Source organism: Oncorhynchus kisutch, linkage group LG1, assembly GCF_002021735.2.
Source record: "Oncorhynchus kisutch isolate 150728-3 linkage group LG1, Okis_V2, whole genome shotgun sequence".
NCBI classification, from domain to species: domain Eukaryota; kingdom Metazoa; phylum Chordata; class Actinopteri; order Salmoniformes; family Salmonidae; genus Oncorhynchus; species Oncorhynchus kisutch.
The window spans coordinates 25,622,564-25,634,757 of record NC_034174.2 but is presented as its reverse complement, the minus strand read 5'-3'; the positions used below and the strand labels follow the sequence as shown (position 1 = coordinate 25,634,757).

The window sequence follows — 12,194 nt, the reverse complement described above, 5'->3', positions numbered from 1 at the left end:
CCCTGTTGACCAGAATGTATGATTATTGTCTGTGATTCTCTCTTCTGATATCTCTTCCATGTTCTTTGTTGTCAGAGAGATAAGTATGTATTGTCCCTCCACTCTGTGAATGTGAGATACATACACTGTGTACAAAACATTAAGGACACATGCTCTTTCTATGACTGACCAGGTGAATCCAGGTGGAAGCTATGATCCCTTATTGATATCATTGTTAAATCCACTTCAATCAGTGTATATGAAGTGGAGACAGTTGAGACATGGATTGTGTATGTGTGTCATTCAGAGGGTGACTGGGCAAGACAAAAGATTGAAGTGCCTATGAACGGGGTATCGTAGTAGGTTTGTGTCAAGAATTGCAAAGCTGCTGGGTTTTTCATGCTCAACAAGAATGGTCCACCACACAACGGACATCCAGCCAACTTGACACAACTGTGGGAAGCATTGGAGTCAACATGGGCCAGCATCCCTGTGGAACACCTTGTAGGGTCCACGCCCCAACGAATTGAGGCTGTTCTGAGGTCCAACTCAATATTAGAAATGTGTTCCTAACGTTTGGTATACTCACAAGCCTAGTACATTTTAGGTAATTCGCAATCCATTCCTTATCTATAACATAAAAGAGAAGACTTAAAGCTTCAATCCGTGATAGGTTAAACCGTGTCACTGGCTGCAACCAGGTGTTTTTGTTATTGTTTTTGTTTTGAGGAAATGAGCATCCAGCATCATGCATAAAGAAAGTATTATTACGCACTCTCCTCCTCCTCTCCTACACGTGCAATGATTTCCCAGTGAAAACATCTGTGTTCGTTGTTTGAAATAACATCTTTGTTGTTGTAATATTGCAAACGGAGGTGGCAGTTTCATCGCTATGATTTCCAGCTTTAAAGTGATTGTTCACCCTAATTACAAAATTGCATATTGGTTTCCTTACCCTGTAAGCTTGTTGATAGTTCCTGTAATTGAAAACCGGTTTGTTTGGTTAAAAAGGCCATTGTTTAATTATCTCTAAGTGTCGATCTCTGGTAGGCAGAGGTCAAAGGGGAATGCAACGTTGATGTGACACCTGGTGGTGTGCTTCTGGTTTTAGTTCTCATGCTTGCTCGTCTCAGGAGGAAGGTCAATCGCACCAGGGGACACTGACTGACTGTCCCTGGCCCTGGCATACAAGGTCTAATTTTCTCATTACTCTGTGAGCTCACATAAATTCATGTTCCACTTATGCTCCATCATTATCTTATGATATTTAGATGGGTGTAATATGCTTTTAAAGGGATAATCCAACCCCAAATAAAAATCATGAAACTCTTGTCAATTTCACGAAAGCCTATATTCTATCACTGGGTAAAATAATAATTTTCCCCATGATTTAACTTCTAAGTGGTCTGTCTGTGAAATCAGGAAATCGTGTAGGAACGCGTCATAGCTACATGGCTCTCCTCACTGGAGATGGGGATAACACACTGTCACATTTAATAACGCTTTTAAAACAATTACCTGCACTCCAGATTACCAAATCAACCAATAAATTGTCTAGAACTCATCCATCCGTTTATATCGTCATGACAAAGTATACAGTGCATTCTGAAAGTATTCAGACCCCTTGACTTTTTCCACATTTTGTTATGTTACAGCCTTATTCTAAAACAGATACCATTATTACAACTCAAATCAAGTTGTAGAAATATCTCAAGGATGATCAATGGAAACAGGATGCAACTGAGCTCAATTTCGAGTCTCATAGCAAAGGGTCTGAATACTACTAAAAATGTCTAATTTCTAAAAAAAATAGTTTTTCACTTTGTCGTTAGGGGGTATTGTGTGTAGGTTAATGAGGACATTTAATACATTTTAGAATAAGGCTGTAACGTAACAACATGTGGAAAAGGGGAAGGAATTTGAATAGTTCCCGAATGCACTGTAGATTATTATTGTGTAGTAACTACAATGTTATTGAGCCATCTTCAGTTTTCTGCTATCACAGCCATTAAACTCTGTAACTGTTTTTAAGTCACCATTGACCTCATGGTGGAATCCCTGAGGGATTTCCTTCATCTCCTTCAACTGAGTTAGTTGCACAGAGTGAGTCCATGCAACTTATGAGTCCATGCAACTTGTTAAGCACATTTTTACTCCTGAACTTATTTAGGATTGCCATAACAAAGGGGTTGAATACTTATTATTAACTCAAGACATTTCAGCTTTTCATTTGTGTTAATTTGTATAAATGTCTAAAAACATAATTACACTTTGACATTATGGGGTATTGTGTGTAGGCCAGTGACACAAAATCTCGATTGAATCCATTTTAAATTCATGCTGTTACACAACTGAATGTGGAAAAAGGCAAGGGGTGTGAATACTTTCTGAAGGCACTGTATTTCACATAGATGTGCTCAATCTAAAAAGGGTACAAAATTATTCAACTCAATTTCTCTTTCTAGTATCATCTCGCAATGTGCCCTGTGTGTCTGTGGGAAACGTGGGAAAGGGCCATAGCAAAGTGCTCTGCACTCTGGGCAGAGTTGAACTGCAAGTTGAACTCAGTGAGATACCACGAAAGGTATAGTTGTTTCGGGATTTTACAGCTAGCTAGCTACATCACATGCTGATGTTAACTTTGGTATTATTGTGTGTAGCTATTTTTGCTTACTAGCTACCTATCTAGCCAGCCCAGAGAAACAACATTGCATTGTGGGTTTTGTAGTCGACTTGAGCTGCAACATATTTCCACAACGATTTTCAAGTTGCTACCAACTTTGTTATAATGTTTTCATATTACTGTTATAAACCACTGTTCAACACTGTTAATCATAGGAATGTGTGCATTGGGGTTGATTATCCCTTTGAGTAACATTTTCAGATATGCCTATAAAGATTCAATATGTTGAGATAGGACATGGAAGATTCAACATGTTGAGATAGGCAGCATCTGTATTGCCTTATGCATGGGCCAGATGTAAATCAAATCAAATCAAATTTTATTTGTCACATACACATGGTTAGCAGATGTTAGTGCGAGTGTAGCGAAATGCTTGTGCTTCTAGTTCCGACAATGCAGTAATAACCAACAAGTAATCTAGCTAACAATTCCAAAACTACTACCTTATAGACACAAGTGTAAGGGGATAAAGAATATGTACATAAAGATATATGAATGATTGATGGTACAGAGCGGCATAGGCAAGATACAGTAGATGGTATTGAGTGCAGTATATACATATGAGATGAGTATGTAAACAAAGTGGCATAGTTAAAGTGGCTAGTGATACATGTATTACATAAGGATGCAGTAGATGATATAGAGTACAGTATATACGTATACATATGAGATTAATAATGTAGGGTATGTAAACATTATATTAGGTAGCATTGTTTAAAGTGGCTAGTGATATATTTTACATTAATTCCCATCAATTCCCATTATTAAAGTGGCTGGAGTTGAGTGTGTTGGCAGCAGCTACTCAATGTTAGTGGTGGCTGTTTAACAGTCTGATGGCCTTGAGATAGAAGCTGTTTTTCAGTCTCTCAGTCCCAGCTTTGATGCACTTGTACTGACCTCGCCTTCTGGATGATAGCGGGGTGAACAGGCAGTGGCTCGGGTGGTTGCTGTCCTTGATGATCTTTATGGCCTTCCTGTGACATCGGGTGGTGTAGGTGTCCTGGAGGGCATGTAGTTTGCCCCCGGTGATGCGTTGTGCAGACCTCACTACCCTCTGGAGAGCCTTACGGTTGTGGGCGGAGCAGTTGCCGTACCAGGCGGTGATACAGCCCGACAGGATGCTCTCGATTGTGCATCTGTAGAAGTTTGTGAGTGCTTTTGGTGACAAGCCGAATTTCTTCAGCCGCCTGAGGTTGAAGAGGCGCTGCTGCGCCTTCTTCACGATGCTGTCTGTGTGGGTGGACCAATTCAGTTTGTCTGTGATGTGTACGCCGAGGAACTTAAAACTTACTACCCTCTCTACTACTGTTCCATTGATGTGGATAGGGGGGTGTTCCCTCTGCTGTTTCCTGAAGTCCACAATCATCTCCTTAGTTTTGTTGACGTTGAGTGTGAGGTTATTTTCCTGACACCACACTCCGAGGGCCCTCACCTCCTCCCTGTAGGCCGTCTCGTCGTTGTTGGTAATCAAGCCTACCACTGTTGTGTCGTCCGCAAACTTGATGATTGAGTTGGAGGCGTGCGTGGCCACGCAGTCGTGGGTGAACAGGGAGTACAGGAGAGGGCTCAGAACGCACCCTTGTGGGGGCACTATGGTGTTAAATGCAGAGCTGTAGTCGATGAACAGCATTCTCACATAGGTATTCCTCTTGTCCAGATGGGTTAGGGCAGTGTGCAGTGTGGTTGAGATTGCATCGTCTGTGGACCTATTTGGGCGGTTAGCAAATTGGAGTGGGTCTAGGGTGTCAGGTAGGGTGGAGGTGATATGGTCCTTGACTAGTCTCTCAAAGCACTTTATGATGACGGAAGTGAGTGCTACGGGGCGGTAGTCGTTTAGCTCAGTTACCTTAGCTTTCTTGGGAACAGGAACAATGGTGGCCCTCTTGAAGCATGTGGGAACAACAGACTGGGATAGGGATTGATTGAATATGTCCGTAAACACACCAGCCAGCTGGTTGCGCATGCTCTGTGGGCGCGGCTGGGGATGCCGTCTGGGCCTGCAGCCTTGCGAGGGTTGACACGTTTAAATGTTTTCCTCACGTCTTAGTTGCGGAGGGAATAGTTACACTGTTTGTATTCGGTCATGTTTCCAGTCACCTGATTAAAAGCAGTGGTTCGCGCTTTCAGTTTCACGCGAATGCTGCCATCAATCCACGGTTTCTGGTTTGGGAATGTTTTAATCGTTGCTATGAGAACAACATCTTCAACGCAGTTCTAATGAACTCGCACACCGAATCAGCGTATTCGTCAATGTTGTCGTCTGACGCAATACGGAACATATCCCAGTCCACGTGATGGAAGCAGTCTTGGAGTGTGGAATCAGATTGGTCGGACCAGCGTTGAACAGACCTCAGCGCTGGAGCTTCTTGTTTTAGTTTCTGTCTGTAGGCAGGGATCAACAAAATGGAGTCGTGGTCAGCTTTTCCGAAAGGAGGGCTGGGCAGGGCCTTATATGCGTCGCGGAAGTTGGAATAGCAATGATCCAAGGTTTTTCCCGCCCTGGTTGCGCAATCGATATGCTGATAAAATTTAGGGAGTCTTGTTTTCAGATTAGCCTTGTTAAAATCCCCAGCTACAATGAATGCAGCCTCCGGATATATGGATATATATATATCGCGAAAGTCATATTCTTGGTTGTACTGATGGTGAGTTGACGCTGCTCTTATGTTCAGTAGTTCTTCTCGACTGTATGTAATGAAACCTAAGATGACCTGGGGTACCAATGTAAGAAATAACACGTAAAAAATAAAAAAACGGCATAGTTTCCTAGGAACGCGAAGCGAGGCGGCCATCTCTGTATTTCTGTTTGTTTAGTGTAAAGGTTGTTTTCGTCCGCTTGTCTCTCCTCTCAGTGCAGCAGCTCTCTGCACACATTGGTCGCATTATAACAATGACTAATGGCTTCACACCAGCTCTCCCATTAATTACAAGTCCGCTGCTGCCTGGATCCATACCCTGCGCTCTCATATATGAAACCCAGATCTCTACAATCAATATACCCCAAGGCTAGGATAGGGGGCAGGAGAAGAGGATGCTTCCTAATTCAATGAAATAGAAATGACCAAATGCTCCGGACACGCGTGGGGCATGAGTAATCATAGACAAATTCATTTTAGAACCCCGGTAGCTCAGTGTAGCTTTCAATTACGGGTGCACTTTAGCCGAAGTGTGCATGCTGCGGACATAGGGGGTAGTAGGAGTGGGCAGAGTGAATAGGAGTGGGCCCTGCCACTTCATTCCATCCTTAAGACAGAGGGCAGCCAAAGCCTTCACTGTAGAAAGAGGACAGGAGAACATAATGCAGGGGAAAGTCAATAGATCTCGAGGTTAGGACACAATGAAGCATATCTATTGGAGATTAGGATCATGATTAGATGCTGTATGTCCCTTTCATATCAAATGCTTACAGCGTGTTGTGCAGTTGTAATCATTGTACAAGGTTAAATGATTGATTTCTCAGTTCCTTGTATAATAAATGAAACTTGACATGGCTTGTCGTCTGAGTTTGTGTTAAGAGATTTCCACACCCTCTGTTCCTATGTTCCATCATGAGACAGATACTGTAGCACTATTTAGCTAATGCTTCCAATTGTATATACATTAATATAATGCATCTAATACCTAAAGTACTTCTGAATTTAAAATCAATTTGGTGGAATGTTTATGGGTGTGGGGTGCTGTTGTATTCACTGAATCAGTTGAATTATATTGTAAATGTTGTTGGGATATGTATGCCTTTGTTGAATGTGTTTTTCTAGTGTGTTATCCACAACCAAATGAATTCCCCTTCACTGGACGCTAAGGAATCACTTGACTTCACTTGGCTGGTCTGGTGTTTTATGGTTGGGTGGTTATTGAAGACTGTGACCCCACACTGAGGACACCATCCCTGCTCTGCTTAGAAGTGTATAGGGAGAGGAGAGGGACTATCTATATTCTCCATCCTCCACTGTTTCCATGGCATTGAACCTGTCCGATCTCGCTCTCTTTCTCTCTCTCTCTTACCCTCTCTGTCATTCTCTCTGTTTGCTTTATTTGAGGGATGTGGCAGGAGATTGGTGACATTTCCACCCTGCTCCTTTCCCTGTCTTGACTCTGTGCTACATGGAGGTGTCTGGTCTCACACCGGGACTTGCCATTCATCTAAGAGTGTGGGGTTTAATCTCTGAATACACTGCCTTTACCTCCTCTTGGGTTAGGAGGTGTAGCTTTGTTCACATTCTGATAAAAATACCACATATGTGCCTGCATTATGGGAAGAAAAGTTTAACTGCAGGTCAACATCAGAAGGAATCTACTGGTGGTTCCTTTTTGGAAAATAAGTGACATTAAGACTGCATTATTCCACCAAAAACATAAAATTATCACTTTTCTGCATAACGTGTCTGAAAATATTTTCAGTGTGCTACACTTTCTCTGTTGATTAGCGGACCAAATGGTTAGCTCTGGTTGGATGGCAAAACCACATTGTATCGTATGGAATATATATATATCGTATTCTTTCTTCTCATCCAGGTACGTACGGGCCAGAGGAGGGCTGGTCATCAGCCTACCCAGAATGCAGAGAGAGGAACCAATCCCCAATCAACATCGCAGATCAGGACAGCAAGGTGTCCATGGAGTATCAGGAGCTAGCTTTGGACGGATTTGAGACAGAGTCCTCCAACAAGACTTCAATGAAGAACACTGGCAAAACAGGTGAGATTCACAGTCCCCCAATGTCTGTTTACCCTCTCCTTCTTTTGGTTATGTATTTACAGTATAGATACGTCTGAACATATTATGACGTACCTTCAGTGCTTTCAGAAAGTTTTCAGACCCCTTGACTTTTTGTTACGTTACAGCCTTATTCTAAAACATATTAGATCGTTTTTTCCTCTCATCAATCTACACACAATACCCCATAATGACAAAGCATAAACAGGGTTTTAGAATTTTTTTGAAATTTATAAAAAGTAAAAAATTGAAATATCACATTTACATAAGTATTCAGACAATTTACTCAGTACTTTGTTGAAGTAAATTTGGCAGCGATTACAGCCTCGAGTCTTCTTGGGTATGACGGTACATTCTTGGCACACCTGTATTTGGGGAGTTTCTCCAATTATTTTCTGCAGATCCTCTGTCAGGTTGGATGGGGAGCATTGCTGCACAGCTATTTTCAGGTCTCTCCAGAGATGTTTGATCAGGTTCAAGTCCGAGCTCTGGCTGGGCCACTCAAGGACATTCAGAGACTTGTCCCAAAGCCTGCGTTGTCTTGGCTGTGTGCTTAGGGTCGTTTTCCTGTTGGAAGGTGGACCTTCACCCCAGTATGAGGTCCTGAGCACTCTGAGGCAGGTTTTCGTCAAGGATCTCTCTGTACTTTGCTCAGTTCATCTTTCCCTCGATCCTGACTAGTCTCATAGTCCCTGTCTCTAAAAAACATCCCCACAGCATTATGCTGCCACCACCATGTTTCACCATAGGGATGGTGCCAGGTTTCCTCCATACGTGGCACTTGGCATTCAGGCCGAAGACAGAGGATCTTGTTTCTCATGGTCTGAGAGTCCTTTAGGTCCCTTTTGGCAAACTCCAGGCGGGCTGTCATGTGCCTTTTACTGAGGAGTGGCTTCCATCTGGCTACCATAAAGGCCTGATTGGTAGAGTGCTTCAGAGATGGTTGTCCTTCTGGAAGATTCTCAAATTTCCACAAAGGAAATCTGGAGCTCCGTCAGAATGACTATCGGGTTCTTGGTCACCTCTTGGTGGTTCCAAACTTCTTTCAGGTATTTCTGTTTTTTATTTTTAATACATTTGAAAACATTTCTAAAAACCTGTTTTCGCTTTGTCATTATGGGTTATTTTGTGTAGATTGATGAGGAAAAAAATATTTAATACATTTTAAAATAAGGCTGTAACTTAACAAAATGTGTATAAAGGGAAGGGGTCTGAATACTTTCCCAATGCACTGTATTTTTAGTGTAACATTAGAGTAAATGAAAATCACACTATGTACATACAGATCTTAGGATCTTGATTTGATCACTCTTATGTTGCTGAGAAAGTTCCTGCACCGCAGGAAATACAGATGAGCTATGTAATTTAAATAAATTAACTGAAAACCCACTCTAACACACGGTTATACTAACAGTATTTTACTTTTCATGTAGCCTACTTTTGGCCAGCTAATAGCCTAACTACTGACCAAGCAACACTATGGACTTAACATAGAAATCCTGACAATATACTGTAGGTTAAATGAAGATCTTACATCAGTACGTTCAAGTAGTTTAAATGCGACATGCACAGCAGTCCAATACAATATTTGTGGTAGGAGCGGATTTCCACATAAGTGATGCCTCCATATTAGTGAATCTGTCATTGGTACAGATGAAAATCTGAAAAAAAAACTCAATTCAGCATTTATAGCATTTCATGGATTTTCCCTGTCTAAGACAGGTATTTTTCACAATTTCTATCTGTCACAAAGATGGATGTCCTCTCTTTCTGCCAACAAATGGAGTTAAAATGCTTGTGGGAGCAGGGGCCACAGGTGGCTGGCATCTGTATTGACAGCAGTCACAACAAGGCCAGCTGTCTTATTAAGGCTCTCTCTGCAGACCTAGGGGACATAATGTGACTAGTGTGATTTCTATATTGTCAGATATTTTATTATATTAATCTCTCTGAACATAATGTGGCATGTATGAACTGGTGTTGTCCCTGGTCCATCTCTCCCAAGTGGAGACCCTAAATGGACACGTGAATGTGCTTTTAAAAAAACATACATCTTGTATACCTTGTAATCCCTCTATCAGTGAGTGATGTATTGTGTTCTATCAAATAATGAAGATCTTATAGAGGGAATAGCCCATAAAGCTTTGCCATATTTTTTTATCAAGGCTAACGCTGATGGAATTTCAAGCTCCCTCTAGTAGGGAGTATGTGAGTCAATAGCCCACATTCCTCACTAGTGGTGGGGTGAGTAAATGGCTTGTTGTTGAGATTGGAGGCCATGTCTTTGTAAGGCTGAAGGAGAGTCAGGTTCATCTGGTGGGGGACTGTACGTCTTCTCCCCTGGGAATGGGCTGCCTGGATATCTGCTTCCCCCCTGAGAAGTGTATTAGTGTCCCTGTCCTGGCATCACTCAGTGAGAGAGAGAGAGAGAGAGAGAGAGAGAGAGACTCCTCAGCTAACTCGGCATGAGAAATGTCTGTCCCTGATCGCATGGTGTTTCTCAGAACCTCTGATGTCCGTAGCCATCTCTTCCCAAGGCCAGGGTTTGGACAAGGGCTACTTCTGAGCTGTCTTCTCTACAGGCAAGATTGGGGAAAACCAGTGTAGCACAGGTATTATAGTGGGTTAGCGTAGCAGTGCCACTGCCCACCAAATCAAATGAAGTTCTAACACAAACAACAGTAGCAGAACAAAATAGAGCACAGCTTCTTGACTCTGCGTACTCCATAATGCACGCCTAGCAAGACAAACATCCTCTTGTTGTGCAATGCATTATTTATACATTCTCCACTATTTACAAATGACAGCTGAGTATTTCACCTGTTACCTGTTGTATTCAGCATGACAGCTGAGTATTTCACCTGTTACCTGTTGTATTCAGCGTGACAGCTGAGTATTTCACCTGTTACCTGTTGTATTCAGCGTGACAGCTGAGTATTTCACCTGTTACCTGTTGTATTCAGCGTGACAGCTGAGTATTTCACCTGTTACCTGTTGTATTCAGCGTGACAGCTGAGTATTTCACTTGTTACCTGTTGTATTCAGCGTGACAGCTGAGTATTTCACCTGTTACCTGTTGTATTCAGCATGACAGCTGAGTATTTCACCTGTTACCTGTTGTATTCAGCGTGACAGCTGAGTATTTCACCTGTTACCTGTTGTATTCAGCATGACAGCTGAGTATTTCACCTGTTACCTGTTGTATTCAGCGTGACAGCTGAGCATTTCACCTGTTACCTGTTGTATTCAGCGTGACAGCTGAGCATTTCACCTGTTACCTGTTGTATTCAGCTTGACAGCTGAGCATTTCACCTGTTACCTGTTGTATTCAGCATGACATCTGAGCATTTCACCTGTTACCTGTTGTATTCAGCGTGACAGCTGAGCATTTCACCTGTTACCTGTTGTTTTCAGCGCATGTGACAGATTCAAATCAAATCAAATTGTTTGACATAATCACCTAAAGCGTCTCTGAATAATGGATGCTTCAATCAGCTTCTTTTAAAAGTGCTCCTGCTTCTGTGAAAGCTGTATCCTTGACTGAACTCTGACCCTGTCACCTTGAAGCAGGAAGTCATTATAGATGTCTCACTGCCAGAAGAACGGTGTCATGGTTTTTGAGAGGGAAAGGAGGGCGGCTGGATGAAGAGGGATGAACGGAGAATACTTTCCCAGAATCATATCAAATAAACCTTTTTAAGAAATTCATGAGGACTTGGAGCCCTGAGGAAATATTTGCATTGATCACGGCTTTATTTTCATATATGCCCCCGGTTTTCACACACTGCTGTCCATGGTCTCGCTGGCTTAGCGTCTAATTCCGGCTCGCCTGTTAGCGCGCCCAAACACTGGCTCCCATCGCTAATGAAACTCCTAGGGCTTGCCTTCCCCTCACACGCTGGATTAGGACTCTGAATCAACAAAAGGCAAAAACAAATGATGAAAAAAGTGAGCAAGATATGTGTTTTTCTTTCTGCCTGCTGTGCTCTGAACACTAATGTAAGCTGCAGTTCCATCCCTTCCTCTAGCCTGTTAGCATAAACCGCAACAGCTCAGCCTAGCCACAGTGGAGGAGTGAGACTTAGCATAGCAGCAATACAGTGGAGTGTATTTAAGTTAGCCACTGTGGTAGAGTCTCCCTCCACCTCACCTTTTTCTTCTTTGAGTCCCATGCAGTAGATGCTAAGAAACTCATTTAGCACACTATGCGTGGTTAATCCCTCATATTGCAGTCTCAATGGTAGTATGAGGTTTGCCAGGAAGACCAGGCTCCCACAGGATGTCCTACTACTCAGTGTAACCTTAGCTTCTTGGATGCAGACTGGTAGAATTTCAGTGGGAGTGCCAACAATCTTGTACAAGCACCAAGTGACACATCTCTTAAAATCTCCAATATCTCCCAGAGGACACAAACTACACAAGGAGGGGAAATTAACTTTGATAGACCAGCCTATTGTTTAAGGGTCAAAGGTTTTAGCAGAGTCTACGACATGAGAATTGTCAAACTAAGTAAATGGAATTTAACAGGCCTGCTGTATTTAGTTTCAAACTTTTCTGAAGACGTTGAGATGACAACCAGGCCACTCATTTCACTTGAGTGCTTCTTCTAAATGGGACAGAAATCTCCCCTGAAAGGAGGAGTAGAAACAATTCTGAAATTCAATCACAGTAAGAAATCGGTTTGACAATGGGAGCATTTATTTAAGGTCGTATTAGTTAATTAAATGTGGGTCTATTCAGTCAAATTTGTGAATAAAAAAATTGCCTCCCTCTGTCAATTTCCACTTTATTTCAACAAGCGTATGATAAACTAACA

At 42.3% G+C, this 12,194-nt stretch overlaps 1 protein-coding gene across 3 annotated transcripts in view; it reads left to right on the top strand.

The window, feature by feature from the left end:
- LOC109896944 (receptor-type tyrosine-protein phosphatase gamma) overlaps nucleotides 1-12,194 on the top strand; it is a 317,719-nt gene that overhangs the window by 201,498 nt on the left and 104,027 nt on the right. For all 3 annotated transcript variants that reach the window (XM_020491414.2, XM_031806855.1, XM_031806938.1), the window contains exon 3: nucleotides 7,178-7,360. In XM_020491414.2, the coding sequence (XP_020347003.1) occupies nucleotides 7,178-7,360 (183 nt within the window). The remainder of the gene's footprint in view (nucleotides 1-7,177; nucleotides 7,361-12,194) is intronic.